The 18,625-nt window shown below is 43.8% G+C and overlaps 2 protein-coding genes across 2 annotated transcripts; both read left to right on the top strand.

Moving 5' to 3' along the window:
* The first annotated feature begins 3,049 nt into the window (after nucleotides 1-3,049).
* Nucleotides 3,050-4,905, top strand: LOC121396971 (cocaine- and amphetamine-regulated transcript protein-like). The gene is made up of 3 exons (XM_041572646.1): nucleotides 3,050-3,238; nucleotides 3,602-3,682; nucleotides 4,674-4,905. Exons 1-3 carry the CDS (start codon nucleotides 3,119-3,121, stop codon nucleotides 4,779-4,781), a joined length of 309 nt encoding a protein of 102 aa, XP_041428580.1. The 5' UTR covers nucleotides 3,050-3,118; the 3' UTR covers nucleotides 4,782-4,905.
* A 4,741-nt stretch (nucleotides 4,906-9,646) lies between these two features.
* On the top strand, nucleotides 9,647-16,284 carry LOC121397261 (cocaine- and amphetamine-regulated transcript protein-like). Its single transcript, XM_041573801.1, has 3 exons — nucleotides 9,647-9,861; nucleotides 14,291-14,374; nucleotides 15,596-16,284. The coding sequence occupies exons 1-3, from the start codon at nucleotides 9,724-9,726 to the stop codon at nucleotides 15,701-15,703; spliced, it is 330 nt and encodes a 109-aa protein (XP_041429735.1). The 5' UTR covers nucleotides 9,647-9,723; the 3' UTR covers nucleotides 15,704-16,284.
* The last annotated feature ends 2,341 nt before the right edge of the window (nucleotides 16,285-18,625 follow it).

The raw sequence follows: 18,625 nt of genomic DNA, 5'->3' as shown, positions 1-18,625 counted from the left end.
AAAGGGGGATAGATACAGGGAACAGACTCCCAGCAGGGTGGTAGGACTAATACAGTAAAGGAATAGGAGGGAGAGTGAAAGGGAACATAAGGAAGTGATACTTTACAGAAAGGGGGATAGATACAGGGAACAGACTCCCAGCAGGGGTGGTAGGACTAATACAGTAAAGGAATAGGAGGGAGAGTGAAAGGGAACATAAGGGAGTGATACTTTACAGAAAGGGGGATAGATACAGGGAACAGACACCCAGCAGGGGTGGTAGGACTAATACAGTAAAGGAATAGGAGGGAGAGTGAAAGGGAACATAAGGAAGTGATACTTTACAGAAAGGGGGATAGATACAGGGAACAGACTCCCAGCAGGGGTGGTAGGACTAATTCAGTAGTAATAAAGTGTTACTTTACATGTAGGGATAATTCACAATAAGAGACAGACAGTTCCTGTATAAGCCGGGATGACACACCCAGTATTGAGTATAAAACAAACAAGTTATTACAGGGAGGGTGGACTTTAGACGTTTGCCCATAGTTACAAGACTTGTCTCATTTCATACATAACTGATCACATGTGACTCATGCTGCGCTCACTTCTCTACAGTGTGAGTCCCAGACTGATGTCATACACTGCTCACTACTCATATAGAATAACCCCCTCCTACATGTGACAGTTCAGTTGGACATTAATACCATGTGGCAACACATAAATCAGTGCAGTCTGCAGCATTAACCCTGTAGGGTGTGGATTTAATCAGAAGGGAACTGTGTATACGTGGCTGAACTACATCTCCCACTGTGCAGCCTGTGAATCCCAGTTAATAAGGGGGCAGGGACTTCTCAGCATTTCATAGAGACTGAACTGATTGTGTCACTGATTATAAGAACAAATAAGGAGTGAGAGTAATGTTATAATTACAGGTGTGTGTGATTCCTCTGGGATTAAATAATCTGCTGTCACTGAAGGCCTGGCTTAAATTGGTTCTAAGTGAAATGTGTGGCCTCTTTATATTCAGCACCTGACACAGTGCGATAATAGATGAAATAGAGAAAGTACAGAGAAGAGCGACTAAGCTGATAAAGGGAATGGAAGGGATCAGATATGGGGAAAGACAAGTTGGGATTGTTACACTGGAGAAGAGAAATATATAAGGGGGATACGATCACTATATATAAATATATAAGGGGATATGATCACTATATATAAATATATAAGGGGATACGATCACTATATATAAATATATAAGGGGGTATGATCACTATATATAAATATATAAGGGGATATGATCACTATATATAAATATATAAGGGGATATGATCACTAGATATAAATATATAAGGGGGATATGATCACTATATATAAATATATAAGGGGATATGATCATTATATATAAATATATAAGGGGATATGATCACTATATATAAATATATAAGGAGATATGATCACTATATATAAATATATAAGGGGGTATGATCACTAAATAATAATATATAAGGGGGTATGATCACTATATATAATATATAAGGGGGATATGATCACTATTTATAAATATATAAGGGGGTATGATCACTATATATAAATATATAAGGGGATATGATCACTATATATAAATATATAAGGGGCATATGATCACTATATATAAATATATAAGGGGATATGATCACTATTTATAAATATATAAGGGGATATGATCACTATTTATAAATATATAAGGGGGTATGATCACTATATATAAATATATAAGGGGGATATGATCACTATATATAAATATATAAGGGGATATGATCACTATATATAAATATATAAGGGAATATGATCACTATATATAAATATATAAGGGGGATATGATCACTATATATAAATATATATGGGGATATGATCACTATATATAAATATATAAGGGGATATGATCACTATATATAAATATATATGGGGATATGATCACTTTATATAAATATATAAGGGGGTATGATCACTATATATAAATATATAAGGGGGATATGATCACTATATATAAATATATAAGGGGATATGATCACTATATATAAATATATAAGGGGATATGATCACTATATATCAATATATAATGGGATATGATCACTATATTTAAATATATAAGGGGATATGATCACTATATATAAATATATAAGGGCGATATGATCACTATATATAAATATATAAGGGCGATATGATCACTATGTATAAATATATAAGGGGATATGATCACTATATATAAATATATAAGGGAATATGATCACTATATATAAATATATATGGGGATATGATCACTTTATATAAATATATAAGGGGGTATGATCACTATATATAAATATATAAGGGGGATATGATCACTATATATAAATATATATGGGGATATGATCACTATATATAAATATATAAGGGGATATGATCACTATATATAAATATATAAGGGCGATATGATCACTATGTATAAATATATAAGGGGGTATGATCACTATATATAAATATATAAGGGGGATATGATCACTATATATAAATATATAAGGGGATATGATCACTATATATAAATATATAAGGGGGTATGATCACTATATATAAATATATAAGGGGGATATGATCACTATATATAAATATATAAGGGGATATGATCACTATATATAAATATATAAGGGCGATATGATCACTATGTATAAATATATAAGGGGATATGATCACTATATATAAATATATAAGGGAATATGATCACTATATATAAATATATAAGGGGATATGATCACTATATATAAATATATAAGGGGGATATGATCACTATATATAAATATATAAGGGGATATGATCACTATATATAAATATATAAGGGGGATATGATCACTCTATATAAATATATAAGGGGGATATGATCATTATATATAAATATATAAGGGGGGACAGTAATGAAATAGAGAAAGTACAGAGAAGAGCGACTAAGCTGATAAAGGGAATGGAAGAGACCACACAATACATTTCCATTGGAGACACAGAGAGTGGGATGTGCAGTCTCCAGAGACACCTCCCTGTGAGTGATATAAAGGGGGACAGTGAGGGAAGACACAAGAGGAGGTGAATTCAGTGTTTGGGACGGGCACATCTGAGTGAAGGGGAAATGATGAGGAGTCTGATGCTGCTGCTTCTCTGTGTGTCTCTCAGTATCAGGGAGGGGACAGGAGAGGACTCTGGGCAGGACTTGGCATCAGAATATGATACCCTGGCACCCAACAGCCTGGTGAGTATATTGTGTGTGTCACTAGGAATAATAATATACTCATTATATATTACATGTACAGAAATGACTGCTGGGAAATTAATTCTATTGGGGAGTGGGGAATTTAACTCAAATCTTAGTATCCCTCTACTCTGTACTCTGTCAGCTGACTTGTACAATAAACTGTTCTCTGGTTGATATGAGATAATCACCCTAGCAACCAGGGAGCATCTTTCAGACTGAAATGTAAAATAAATAGCAAAGTTCCTGAAGATATTAATAAGAAATAAAAGATAAGAATATAATTGGTGTTCTCAGCTTGCCCCACTCTCTAGCTCCTGCCCCCCGATGCCCTTATCTCACCTGTTTGCTTTGGGTTTTTAGGCAGGGGCACTGGAAGAGATGTTGGACTATAACCAAGATAAAGGCATCAGACTCCAAAGAAGAGTCGGTCAACTTCCCTGGGTAAGTACTACATGGAGATAATACTGGGGGGCAGGGGGTACCTGAAAGTGGGTAATAGTGAGAGATACATCAGTGATACTCATATCTAATATCCTTATCATTTACAGTAGGGGGTACATTATCCCTTATAATACATGAGTGATACTCAGAGTTCCCTGTATAACTCAGCCTGCAGCCTTGTGCCTTTATATGGTCACAGAACAACCCCTCAGTGACTTCTAATATCCTTATCATTTACAGTAGGGGGTACATTATCCCTTATAATACATGAGTGATACTCAGAGTTCCCTGTATAACTCAGCCTGCAGCCTTGTGCCTTTATATTGTCACAGAACAACCCCTCAGTGGCTTCTAATATCCTTATCATTTACAGTAGGGGGTACATTATCCCTTATAATACATGAGTGATACTCAGAGTTCCCTGTATAACTCAGCCTGCAGCCTTGTGCCTTGATATGGTCACAGAACAACCCCTCAGTGACTTCTAATATCCTTATCATTTACAGTAGGGGGTACACTATCCCTTATAATACATGAGTGATACTCAGAGTTCCCTGTATAACTCAGCCTGCAGCCTTGTGCCTTTATATGGTCACAGAACAACCCCTCAGTGACTTCTAATATCCTTATCATTTACAGTAGGGGGTACACTATCCCTTATAATACATGAGTGATACTCAGAGTTCCCTGTATAACTCAGCCTGCAGCCTTGTGCCTTTATATGGTCACAGAACAACCCCTCAGTGACTTCTGATATCCTTATCATTTACAGTAGGGGGTACATTATCCCTTATAATACATGAGTGATACTCAGAGTTCCCTGTATAACTCAGCCTGCAGCCTTGAGTCTTTATATGGTCACAGAACAACCCCTCAGTGACTTCTAATATCCTTATCATTACAGTAGGGGGTATGTATATGTATTTAAGGAGTACAGGGATAAGGAGTATATAGTGTATATAGTGTGACTGAGTCTCTCCTGTATGTGCAGTGCGACGTGGGAGAGCGCTGTGCAATGAAGCTCGGGTCTCGGGTCGGGAAGCTGTGCGACTGTCTGAGAGGGGCTTCGTGCAACTCATTCCTGCTGAGATGTTATTAACACTGGATAAAGCCCAGAAGATGGTCCCAGGTTATTCCTGCTGGGACGGCGACCCCTAGCTGCAGTGTCTGTTACTGTCTCTGTGTATAAATAATTTAATGTAGAAAAGAAAACCTGAAATCAACCGCCTCTCTGTTCATTTGTAATGGGACTTGCTGTCGCTGTCACTGTTGGTTCCCATGTGATATTGCTTAGCTGTCTTATCAGAACCAGCAGTGCTACCTACCCTGTGTCTGGGGGTCTCTGTACATTCCTTTATACTGTGTCTGCAACAGGAATATAAAGATCAAACAACTAAATGACATCATGATATTGTGCTTCAATGACATCATCATAGATAGGGGCAGTATCTCTGCCTGAATATTGGCCCCAATCTTCCTCCTGCTCGGGGCCCCAGGCTACACATTAGTATCTGCAGTGATCTGAAGCAACCTATCAGAGCATCAGAACACTCAGAGGGCTAGACCATACAGGAGCCACTGAGAACATTAGAGTGCTAGCTCTTAATACCGGGGTAGGCCTGTGTGCAGTGATAACCGTGTGTGGCAAATCTACCCAACCAGGGGCACAAATTGATAATAGTGTCCCTACTGGGGGCCCTCCAGTCTGTGCAGCAGCTGCAAATAAACAAGCACTCAGTGATGTCATCAGTTCTTAGTGATGTCACGTTAGGGTGTAACGTGGTGATTCAGTGATGATGTGTGCGCCATTTAGTGCATCTGTCCCTAATTTCAGACACTCACACAGGGCAGGGAGCCTGACAGCAGGATTTTAGACACGAGGAGCGCCAGGGGCCAAGGGCCGCATTAAGGGGCCAAGTCTGGTTATATAAGTGTTAAATCAGCTAAAGCCATTGGGAAGTGATTATCTGCTGATGGAAAGGTTATCTGGGCCCGTAGCCTCTATATATAACCAGTACCTTCCCCTGACACGTAGGCAAGCCCCGGGGCCAAAAGATTGGGCCCTAATTGAAAGGGCTTTGGTGACTTCCCTGTGTCCTATGATAGAAATAGAGGGAGTTGCAGCACAGCAACAGCTGGAGGGCCGCCATACACTAGTCCGTGGGCAAAGCCCAGAGAGAAAGGGTTAAGTCTGTTAATGTCTCATCGAACGTCAACGTTATAATCTGCCATATTTATTTTGTACCATCAACTATCCAGAAATCTTATTTGGGAAATGTTCCCGGAGGCCGGGGAGCGGCAAGCGAATTGATATTAATGGAGAGGAATTTCAGCCGCTGAAGTCCATTATCTGTCGGCCCCCGGGGGGGACAGAGGGAAATGATATTGTTATCTGAGAGTGATGAGAATTCGCTGCGAGACCTGCGCCCCTGAGAGATTGGATCTCCCATAAAGTCCATGAAATGATTGGATAGAGCAATGTGATGAGAAAGGGATAAATCAGACAAATCTTTCTGCTTCTCTCTATGTGCCCCGGGCTCCTTGTGTTTGTCTGCTGTAGGGGGGTATGGCAAGTTAAAATAATTATTAGTGATGTGATGGGTCTGTAGCCCCCAGCGCTAAGATAATCACCCCTCAATAACCCACAGAATCATTTCAGATAATCTAATCTGTCTTCTGCTATCTCTTATTGGCATCACTCAGGAAGCCTATGATTAAGCCAAATCTCATCTCGAATGGACAGTGTCCCTCCCGAAATATTCTCCAATGCAAATTAACCTCCTGGTTTCCAATCCAATATATAACTGCAATAATACCCCAGAACCCACAGCAAGATAAATACAGGATTAATTTCATGTATAATACCCCAGAACCCACAGCAGGATAAATACAGGACCAATTTCATGTATAATACCCCAGAACCCACAGCAGATAAATACAGGGCCAATTCCATGTATAATACCCCAGAACTCACAGCAGGATAAATACAGGGCCAATTCCATGTATAATACCCCAGAACTCACAGCAGGATAAATACAGGGCCAATTCCATGTATAATACCCCAGAACACACAGCAGATAAATACAGGGCCAATTCCATGTATAATACCCAGAACCCACAGCAGATAAATACAGGGCCAATTCAATGTATAATACCCCAGAACACACAGCAGATAAATACAGGGCCAATTCCATGTATAATACCCCAGAACACACAGCAGATAAATACAGGGCCAATTCCATGTATAATACCCCAGAACCCACAGCAGATAAATACAGGGCCAATTCCATGTATAATACCCCAGAACACACAGCAGATAAATACAGGGCCAATTCCATGTATAATACCCCAGAACCCACAGCAGATAAATACAGGGCCAATTCCATGTATAATACCCCAGAACACACAGCAGATAAATACAGGGCCAATTCCATGTATAATACCCCAGAACACACAGCAGATAAATACAGGGCCAATTCCATGTATAATACCCCAGAACCCACAGCAGATAAATACAGGGCCAATTCCATGTATAATACCCCAGAACACACAGCAGATAAATACAGGGCCAATTCCATGTATAATACCCCAGAACCCACAGCAGATAAATACAGGGCCAATTCCATGTATAATACCCCAGAACCCACAGCAGATAAATACAGGGCCAATTCAATGTATAATACCCCAGAACCCACAGCAGATAAATACAGTGCCAATTCCATGTATAATACCCCAGAACACACAGCAGATAAATACAGTGCCAATTCCATGTATAATACCCCAGAACCCACAGCAGGATAAATACAGGGCCAATTCCATGTATAATACCCCAGAACCCACAGCAGGATAAATACAGTGCCAATTCCATGTATAATACCCCAGAACCCACAGCAGGATAAATACAGTGCCAATTCCATGTATAATACCCCAGAACACACAGCAGATAAATACAGGGCCAATTCCATGTATAATACCCCAGAACACACAGCAGATAAATACAGGGCCAATTCCATGTATAATACCCCAGAACCCACAGCAGGATAAATACAGGGCCAATTCCATGTATAATACCCCAGAACCCACAGCAGGATAAATACAGTGCCAATTCCATGTATAATACCCCAGAACCCACAGCAGGATAAATACAGTGCCAATTCCATGTATAATACCCCAGAACACACAGCAGATAAATACAGGGCCAATTCCATGTATAATACCCCAGAACCCACAGCAGGATAAATACAGGGCCAATTCCATGTATAATACCCCAGAACCCACAGCAGGATAAATACAGTGCCAATTCCATGTATAATACCCCAGAACCCACAGCAGGATAAATACAGTGCCAATTCCATGTATAATACCCCAGAACCCACAGCAGGATAAATACAGTGCCAATTCCATGTATAATACCCCAGAACACACAGCAGATAAATACAGGGCCAATTCCATGTATAATACCCCAGAACACACAGCAGATAAATACAGGGCCAATTCCATGTATAATACCCCAGAACCCACAGCAGATAAATACAGGGCCAATTCCATGTATAATACCCCAGAACACACAGCAGATAAATACAGGGCCAATTCCATGTATAATACCCCAGAACCCACAGCAGGATAAATACAGGGCCAATTCCATGTATAATACCCCAGAACACACAGCAGATAAATACAGTGCCAATTCCATGTATAATACCCCAGAACACACAGCAGATAAATACAGGGCCAATCCCATGTATAATACCCCAGAACACACAGCAGATAAATACAGGGCCAATTCCATGTATAATACCCCAGAACACACAGCAGATAAATACAGGGCCAATTCCATGTATAATACCCCAGAACACACAGCAGATAAATACAGGACCAATTCCATGTATAATACCCCAGAACACACAGCAGATAAATACAGTGCCAATTCCATGTATAATACCCCAGAACACACAGCAGATAAATACAGGGCCAATTCCATGTATAATACCCCAGAACCCACAGCAGATAAATACAGGGCCAATTCCATGTATAATACCCCAGTACACACAGTAGGATAAATACAGGGCCAATTCCATGTATAATACCCCAGAACACACAGCAGATAAATACAGGGCCAATTCCATGTATAATACCCAGAACCCACAGCAGATAAATACAGAGCCAATTCCATGTATAATACCCCAGAACCCACAGCAGGATAAATACAGGGCCAATTCCATGTATAATACCCCAGAACCCACAGCAGATAAATACAGGGGCAAATCCAAATACGCTACACACTAACCAGGGCAATAGAATAATCTTTTTGTGTTAATGAGCAAGAGAACCTCTCATATATCTGTGAGCATATATCATCACACCATTCTATATTGTTACCATAAAAAGGTGGCGGATTGTGGTTTTATTTAAAAGTGACGTCGCTGCTGCTCCCTGACGGTCATTAGATATCAGAAGAAAGTTAAAACAAAACAAAGAATATTAAGGGAAAGGAGACAAGTTTAATGAAGGGCAGAGCAATGGCAGGGAGGAAAGTGACTGGTCAGGAATGGGGTGTTGGTGTGAATAGCGGGTGCAGCTCCTTCCATCAGTCTCAGCTGGAAATATTCATCCAATTCTATAGGCTCCTGCCACTGATCAATGTGACCCCCATGTTATCGGGGTGGTATCACCAATATCAGCTCTGTTTACTGAAGAAGCTCTATTGTAACATTATACATTATATATGGACCAGTTTTAAGCAACTTTTCAACTGGAACATTTTAGGCTAAATCCTATAGTTTCAATACAAACAAGAGTGAAAAGATCTTCAGAATTTGACTTCTCATTATTCAAATTAGCCCTGACAGAGAAAGCGTCGGGGAGGGGTCGTTGTGCTAAAGATCAAGGCTAATCAGGGGATATAAAGCTTAACACCCCCTTGAGTGAAAGATAATCACTGTATTAATTCTCTCAAGTTAATCCTCCCTGCTCTAAAGATGAGGAAGAGCCACGGATAGAACCAGTGAGTCTGCTCTGCCCCAAGTACAGACCTCGGAGAGATGGCTCAGACTTTATCAGCCATTGCCCCATGTATTTGCCTCCTAGTCTATCTTGTCACCATCCAGGGAGTCTTCAAAGTGGAATCTGCAGAATTGTTTCCTCCCAGAGAAGCACGAAGAGTCAATGAGAAAGAGATGGTGAGTTTCTTTTATCAGAGGAATTTCTATGGTTCCTAAAAGTGCAATAACATCCCCAGAAATATCTGCCTCATGTACAGCTCTGGGTTCAGTTCTACAGACCCGATCCCCAGGGGACAGAGAGAGACAGTGATACCACTTTATAGATCCCTGGTAAGGTCTCACCTAGAGCTCTGGGTTCAGTTCTACAGACCCAATCCCCAGGGGACAGAGAGACAGTGATACCACTTTATAGATCCCTGGTAAGGTCTCACCTAGAGCTCTGGGTTCAGTTCTACAGACCCGATCCCCAGGGGACAGAGAGAGACAGTGATACCACTTTATAGATCCCTGGTAAGGTCTCACCTAGAGCTCTGGGTTCAGTTCTACAGACCCGATCCCCAGGGGACAGAGACAGTGATACCACTTTATAGATCCCTGGTAAGGTCTCACCTAGAGCTCTGGGTTCAGTTCTACAGACCCGATCCCCAGGGGACAGAGAGAGACAGTGATACCACTTTATAGATCCCTGGTAAGGTCTCACCTAGAGCTCTGGGTTCAGTTCTACAGACCCAATCCCCAGGGGACAGAGAGAGACAGTGAATCCACTTTATAGATCCCTGGTAAGGTCTCACCTAGAGCTCTGGGTTCAGTTCTACAGACCCGATCCCCAGGGGACAGAGACAGTGATACCACTTTATAGATCCCTGGTAAGGTCTCACCTAGAGCTCTGGGTTCAGTTCTACAGACCCGATCCCCAGGGGACAGAGAGAGACAGTGATACCACTTTATAGATCCCTGGTAAGGTCTCACCTAGAGCTCTGGGTTCAGTTCTACAGACCCAATCCCCAGGGGACAGAGAGAGACAGTGAATCCACTTTATAGATCCCTGGTAAGGTCTCACCTAGAGCTCTGGGTTCAGTTCTACAGACCCGATCCCCAGGGGACAGAGACAGTGATACCACTTTATAGATCCCTGGTAAGGTCTCACCTAGAGCTCTGGGTTCAGTTCTACAGACCCGATCCCCAGGGGACAGAGACAGTGATACCACTTTATAGATCCCTGGTAAGGTCTCACCTAGAGCTCTGGGTTCAGTTCTACAGACCCGATCCCCAGGGGACAGAGAGAGACAGTGATACCACTTTATAGATCCCTGGTAAGGTCTCACCTAGAGCTCTGGGTTCAGTTCTACAGACCCAATCCCCAGGGGACAGAGAGACAGTGATACCACTTTATAGATCCCTGGTAAGGTCTCACCTAGAGCTCTGGGTTCAGTTCTACAGACCCAATCCCCAGGGGACAGAGAGAGACAGTGAATCCACTTTATAGATCCCTGGTAAGGTCTCACCTAGAGCTCTGGGTTCAGTTCTACAGACCCGATCCCCAGGGGACAGAGACAGTGATACCACTTTATAGATCCCTGGTAAGGTCTCACCTAGAGCTCTGGGTTCAGTTCTACAGACCCGATCCCCAGGGGACAGAGACAGTGATACCACTTTATAGATCCCTGGTAAGGTCTCACCTAGAGCTCTGGGTTCAGTTCTACAGACCCGATCCCCAGGGGACAGAGACAGTGATACCACTTTATAGATCCCTGGTAAGGTCTCACCTAGAGCTCTGGGTTCAGTTCTACAGACCCGATCCCCAGGGGACAGAGAGAGACAGTGATACCACTTTATAGATCCCTGGTAAGGTCTCACCTAGAGCTCTGGGTTCAGTTCTACAGACCCAATCCCCAGGGGACAGAGAGACAGTGATACCACTTTATAGATCCCTGGTAAGGTCTCACCTAGAGCTCTGGGTTCAGTTCTACAGACCCAATCCCCAGGGGACAGAGAGACAGTGATACCACTTTATAGATCCCTGGTAAGGTCTCACCTAGAGCTCTGGGTTCAGTTCTACAGACCCGATCCCCAGGGGACAGAGAGAGACAGTGATACCACTTTATAGATCCCTGGTAAGGTCTCACCTAGAGCTCTGGGTTCAGTTCTACAGACCCAATCCCCAGGGGACAGAGAGAGACAGTGAATCCACTTTATAGATCCCTGGTAAGGTCTCACCTAGAGCTCTGGGTTCAGTTCTACAGACCCGATCCCCAGGGGACAGAGACAGTGATACCACTTTATAGATCCCTGGTAAGGTCTCACCTAGAGCTCTGGGTTCAGTTCTACAGACCCGATCCCCAGGGGACAGAGAGAGACAGTGATACCACTTTATAGATCCCTGGTAAGGTCTCACCTAGAGCTCTGGGTTCAGTTCTACAGACCCAATCCCCAGGGGACAGAGAGAGACAGTGAATCCACTTTATAGATCCCTGGTAAGGTCTCACCTAGAGCTCTGGGTTCAGTTCTACAGACCCGATCCCCAGGGGACAGAGACAGTGATACCACTTTATAGATCCCTGGTAAGGTCTCACCTAGAGCTCTGGGTTCAGTTCTACAGACCCGATCCCCAGGGGACAGAGACAGTGATACCACTTTATAGATCCCTGGTAAGGTCTCACCTAGAGCTCTGGGTTCAGTTCTACAGACCCGATCCCCAGGGGACAGAGAGAGACAGTGATACCACTTTATAGATCCCTGGTAAGGTCTCACCTAGAGCTCTGGGTTCAGTTCTACAGACCCAATCCCCAGGGGACAGAGAGACAGTGATACCACTTTATAGATCCCTGGTAAGGTCTCACCTAGAGCTCTGGGTTCAGTTCTACAGACCCAATCCCCAGGGGACAGAGAGAGACAGTGAATCCACTTTATAGATCCCTGGTAAGGTCTCACCTAGAGCTCTGGGTTCAGTTCTACAGACCCGATCCCCAGGGGACAGAGACAGTGATACCACTTTATAGATCCCTGGTAAGGTCTCACCTAGAGCTCTGGGTTCAGTTCTACAGACCCGATCCCCAGGGGACAGAGACAGTGATACCACTTTATAGATCCCTGGTAAGGTCTCACCTAGAGCTCTGGGTTCAGTTCTACAGACCCGATCCCCAGGGGACAGAGAGAGACAGTGATACCACTTTATAGATCCCTGGTAAGGTCTCACCTAGAGCTCTGGGTTCAGTTCTACAGACCCAATCCCCAGGGGACAGAGAGACAGTGATACCACTTTATAGATCCCTGGTAAGGTCTCACCTAGAGCTCTGGGTTCAGTTCTAGAGACCCGATCCCCAGGGGACAGAGAGAGACAGTGATACCACTTTATAGATCCCTGGTAAGGTCTCACCTAGAGCTCTGGGTTCAGTTCTACAGACCCGATCCCCAGGGGACAGAGACAGTGATACCACTTTATAGATCCCTGGTAAGGTCTCACCTAGAGCTCTGGGTTCAGTTCTACAGACCCGATCCCCAGGGGACAGAGAGAGACAGTGATACCACTTTATAGATCCCTGGTAAGGTCTCACCTAGAGCTCTGGGTTCAGTTCTACAGACCCGATCCCCAGGGGACAGAGAGAGACAGTGATACCACTTTATAGATCCCTGGTAAGGTCTCACCTAGAGCTCTGGGTTCAGTTCTACAGACCCGATCCCCAGGGGACAGAGAGAGACAGTGATACCACTTTATAGATCCCTGGTAAGGTCTCACCTAGAGCTCTGGGTTCAGTTCTACAGACCCGATCCCCAGGGGACAGAGACAGTGATACCACTTTATAGATCCCTGGTAAGGTCTCACCTAGAGCTCTGGGTTCAGTTCTACAGACCCGATCCCCAGGGGACAGAGAGAGACAGTGATACCACTTTATAGATCCCTGGTAAGGTCTCACCTAGAGCTCTGGGTTCAGTTCTACAGACCCAATCCCCAGGGGACAGAGAGACAGTGATACCACTTTATAGATCCCTGGTAAGGTCTCACCTAGAGCTCTGGGTTCAGTTCTAGAGACCCGATCCCCAGGGGACAGAGAGAGACAGTGATACCACTTTATAGATCCCTGGTAAGGTCTCACCTAGAGCTTTGGGTTCAGTTCTACAGACCCGATCCCCAGGGGATAGAGAGAGACAGTTATACCACTTTATAGATCCCTGGTAAGGTCTCACCTAGAGCTCTGGGTTCAGTTCTACAGACCCGATCCCCAGGGGACAGAGACAGTGATACCACTTTATAGATCCCTGGTAAGGTCTCACCTAGAGCTCTGGGTTCAGTTCTACAGACCCGATCCCCAGGGGACAGAGAGAGACAGTGATACCACTTTATAGATCCCTGGTAAGGTCTCACCTAGAGCTCTGGGTTCAGTTCTACAGACCCGATCCCCAGGGGATAGAGAAAGTGATGCAACTCCCTAGGGTTCTGGTTTCAGTTCAATGAACCAGAAAATGTATTTTCAGAAGGATTAAGTTCTTCCCTGTGTAACTTTCGAGAATACACAATAGTTCTTGCATTAGAAAGTAAACACGGTGTTGGGAAATTAATGCTTTGACCGAATTGTTTTACATCTGATGTTGGTTCTCCGTCATACAGTTGGTGGAGCTTCAGGATGTTCTGGAGAAACTTCAGTCTAAAAGGGTCTTGTCCTGGGAGTCAAAACTCAATCAAGTTGCCAAGGTGAGTGTCAGCAATGTGATCTGTGTATCTGTGTATGTGTGTATGTGTATCAGTGTGTATGTGTGTCTGTGTATCAGTGTGTCTGTGTATCAGTGTGTCTGTGTATCAGTGTGTCTGTGTATCAGTGTGTCTGTGTATCAGTGTGTATGTGTGTCTGTGTATCAGTGTGTCTGTGTATCAGTGTGTATGTGTGTCTGTGTATCAGTGTGTATGTGTATCAGTGTGTATGTGTATCAGTGTGTATGTGTATCAGTGTGTATGTGTATCAGTGTGTATGTGAGTGTATGTGAGTGTTTAGCTGAGGGTGTTTATTAGGGCCCAAACTGTTTGTGCTTTGGATAAAGATAAACAGCAGGAGGAAGGAATCACATGTCCCACCCCTATATCACAGGCTTAGCGTCAATCACAGTGTTTTATAAAACACCTTTGTTTTAGTTGGGAGGGGGAACCAGCAGTTTGGGTTGAACACACCTTGTTACTTGCACCTTTAGGGTAAGGCCACACGAGGAGATTCGGTGAGATTTTGTCGCCTGGTGACTAATCGCCTCGTCTTTTGCGCGACTATCTCCCCGAACTGCCTCTGCGTTTTTCCCCATAGGCTAGAATGAAAAGTCGCCTGCGCTAATGCACACGCGGCGATGCGTTTTCAATAGTCGCCCAAAGTTGCCTCAGTAATCGAGGAGATTAGTTTCCCGGCGACAAATCTCCTCGTCTTCGGGCGACTAATCTCCCAGAACTGCTTACCCGTTGGGTAAAATCTAAATCGCCGGCGGTATGGCACTCATATTGATTAGTTTTCCATAGTCAAGAGGCAACTTCAGAAAACGAAGCACTCCAAGTGTCATCCCGTCTGCGATTTAGATTCTAGCCAACGGGTAGGCAGTTCAGGGAGATTAGTCGCCCGAAGAAGAGGAGATTTGTCGTTGGGCAACTAATCTTCCGAATCTCCTCGTGTGTCCTTACCCTAAAGGTGCAAGTAGCAAGGTGTGTTCAACCCAAACTGCTGGTTCACCCTCCAAACTAAAACAAGACATAGGGGTGGGACCTGTGACAGGTGTTTATAGGAGGGGCTTCTCATTTGCAGATCTAATTAGACTTCACATCATGTGACACAACCTGTTGGGGGGCCCAAGACTTTTGCCAAATACCTGTTTGCTGTTGATTCTTCCCATGTCTATAATTCTGCCTGAGTAACGGAGAGTACTGGTTGTTGTTTTGCAGTGCACCCTGGGAGACGTGTGCGCAGTAAAGAGGGGGGCCCGGGTTGGAAAGCTCTGCGACTGCCCCAGGAGGAGCAACTGTAACTATTACTTCCTAAAATGCCTGTGACTTCCCCAGTTACCCCTCCACTACCTGTGCCTGGCAGGACATTCACCTGAGTATAAAGAAGTAATATAAATCAAGGAGTAATATAAATCAAGGAGTAATATAAATCAAGGAGTAATATAAATCAAGGAGTAATATAAATCAAGGAGTAATATAAAGGACGTGCTACAGTGTGGGACAGATACTCACAGCTGAACCCCACAAAGTGGACATGAGGGTGTTGCTCCTCTGAATGAACCCTGAAGAATCCAACACTCGGCCCTGCAGATTATTTCAGCTTCATACAAGGGCCCCTCTGACTCATCCCCAATGGATTAGCCCAACGTGAGGTCACTGGCGACTATTTTGAGTTTGGAGGAGATTTGCATCTTGTTGTCTTTCTGAATCCTCCGGCACAGACTCATCCGCACCTCTCCCTCCCCATAGGGCCGACTATGAACTGATCTACGCGCTGAGATTAGTGGAGATTGTACAGGGCAACCAGCAGTGCAGCTCTACTACTGATAATCAATGTTATCTACTACTACTCTACTACTGATAATGAATGTCTTTAGCTTTGCTAATAAAACCTGCCATTTACTTTTCCTTTGCTGAAACATGATGTCTTTGTGTAGGGGGACCCCAAATCCATGTGTCCACATAAAGCCTAATAACAAACAATCCCAAACACTTTATTTGCATATTCTGATGAAGAAAAAGGTTTTGACTTCCATTTCTCAGGTTCTGATTTGGTTCAAATAAATTATATAAAGTGAGAGCAACATTCAGGGTCCAGTTCTGAAGATTCGGTACTGTAACAAGAGGCCACATAACACACAGACATAATATATATATATATATATATATATTACTTCTACTATTTATATGATGTCACACTTTATATCTGTTATTGCTTTGCTTTCTTCCACACTCACTGAGTCTACGGGAGTGATTATTTGTACCCTGGGTACCCCTGGAACTATAGCAGGGTGACACCCCAATGTTTCTATATATCTGTAACCTTGTTATGAGCTAAGGGGGCCCAGTCTGAAGGTCAGTTAGGGGGAGATTTGGGGTGAGTGTTTATTTGTACCCTGGGTACCCCTGGAACTATAGCAGGGTGACACCCCAATGTTTCTATATATCTGTAACCTTGTTATGAGCTAAGGGGGCCCAGTCTGAAGGTCAGTTAGGGGGAGATTTGGGGTGAGTGATTATTTGTACCCTGGGTACCCCTGGAACTATAGCAGGGTGACACCCCAATGTTTCTATATATCTGTAACCTTGTTATGAGCTAAGGGGGCCCAGTCTGAAGGTCAGTTAGGGGGAGATTTGGGGTGAGTGTTTATTTGTACCCTGGGTACCCCTGGAACTATAGCAGGGTGACACCCCAATGTTTCTATATATCTGTAACCTTGTTATGAGCTAAGGGGGCCCCAGTCTGAAGGTCAGTTAGGGGGAGATTTGGTGTGAGTGTTTATTTGTACCCTGGGTACCCCTGGAACTATAGCAGGGTGACACCCCAATGTTTCTATATATCTGTAACCTTGTTATGAGCTAAGGGGGCCCAGTCTGAAGGTCAGTTAGGGGGAGATTTGGGGTGAGTGCTTATTTGTACCCTGGGTACCCCTGGAACTATAGCAGGGTGACTGTTACCCCAATGTTTCTATATATCTGTAACCTTGTTATGAGCTAAGGGGGCCCAGTCTGAAGGTCAGTTAGGAGGGATTTGGGGTGAGTGTTTATTTGTACCCTGGGTACCCCTGGAACTATAGCAGGGTGACACCCCAATGTTTCTATATATCTGTAACCTTGTTATGAGCTAAGGGGGCCCAGTCTGAAGGTCAGTTAGGGGGAGATTTGGGGTGAGTGATTATTTGTACCCTGGGTACCCCTGGAACTATAGCAGGGTGACACCCCAATGTTTCTATATATCTGTAACCTTGTTATGAGCTAAGGGGGCCCAGTCTGAAGGTCAGTTAGGGGGAGATTTGGGGTGAGTGTTTATTTATACCCTGGGTACCCCTGGAACTATAGCAGTGTGACACCCCAATGTTTCTATATATCTGTAACCTTGTTATGAGCTAAGGGGGCCCAGTCTGAAGGTCAGTTAGGGGGAGATTTGGGGTGAGTGTTTATTTGTACCCTGGGTACCCCTGGAACTATAGCAGGGTGACTGTTACCCCAATGTTTCTATATATCTGTAACCTTGTTATGAGCTAAGGGGGCCCAGTCTGAAGGTCAGTTAGGGGGAGATTTGGGGTGAGTGTTTATTTGTACCCTGGGTACCCCTGGAACTATAGCAGGGTGACTGTTACCCCAATGTTTCTATATATCTGTAATCTTGTTATGAGCTAAGGGGGCCCAGTCTGAAGGTCAGTTAGGGGGAGATTTGGGGTGAGTGTTTATTTGTACCCTGGGTACCCCTGGAACTATAGCAGGGTGACTGTTACCCCAATGTTTCTATATATCTGTAACCTTGTTATGAGCTAAGGGGGTCCAGTCTGAAGGTCAGTTAGGGGGAGATTTGGGGTGAGTGTTTATTTGTACCCTGGGTACCCCTGGAACTATAGCAGGGTGACACCCCAATGTTTCTATATATCTGTAACCTTGTTATGAGCTAAGGGGGCCCAGTCTGAAGGTCAGTTAGGGGGAGATTTGGGGTGAGTGTTTATTTGTACCCTGGGTACCCCCTGGAACTATAGCAGGGTGACTGTTACCCCCAATGTTTCTATATATCTGTAACCTTGTTATGAGCTAAGGGGGCCCAGTCTGAAGGTCAGTTAGGGGGAGATTTGGGGTGAGTGATTATTTGTGCCCTGGGTACCACTGGAACTATAGCAGGGTGACACCCCAATGTTTCTATATATCTGTAACCTTGTTATGAGCTAAGGGGTCCAGTCTGAAGGTCAGTTAGGGGGAGATTTGGGGTGAGTGTTTATTTGT

Source organism: Xenopus laevis, chromosome 8L (assembly GCF_017654675.1).
Source record: "Xenopus laevis strain J_2021 chromosome 8L, Xenopus_laevis_v10.1, whole genome shotgun sequence".
In the NCBI taxonomy this organism is placed as follows: Eukaryota; Metazoa; Chordata; class Amphibia; order Anura; family Pipidae; genus Xenopus; species Xenopus laevis.
The sequence above is the reverse complement of the archived record's forward strand: the minus strand, read 5'-3'. Positions and strand labels throughout refer to the sequence as shown.

Excerpts from the sequence above, each read along its gene's own strand:
- LOC121396971 (XM_041572646.1), top strand. The coding sequence starts at position 3,119 with ATGATGAGGAGTCTGATGCTGCTGCTTCTCTGTGTGTCTCTCAGTATC. Across the intron at positions 3,239-3,601 it reads CCCTGGCACCCAACAGCCTG|GCAGGGGCACTGGAAGAGAT; the intron begins GTGAGTATATTG and ends TTGGGTTTTTAG. Across the intron at positions 3,683-4,673 it reads GAGTCGGTCAACTTCCCTGG|TGCGACGTGGGAGAGCGCTG; the intron begins GTAAGTACTACA and ends CTGTATGTGCAG.
- LOC121397261 (XM_041573801.1), top strand. The coding sequence starts at position 9,724 with ATGGCTCAGACTTTATCAGCCATTGCCCCATGTATTTGCCTCCTAGTC. Across the intron at positions 9,862-14,290 it reads GAGTCAATGAGAAAGAGATG|TTGGTGGAGCTTCAGGATGT; the intron begins GTGAGTTTCTTT and ends TCCGTCATACAG. Across the intron at positions 14,375-15,595 it reads AACTCAATCAAGTTGCCAAG|TGCACCCTGGGAGACGTGTG; the intron begins GTGAGTGTCAGC and ends GTTGTTTTGCAG.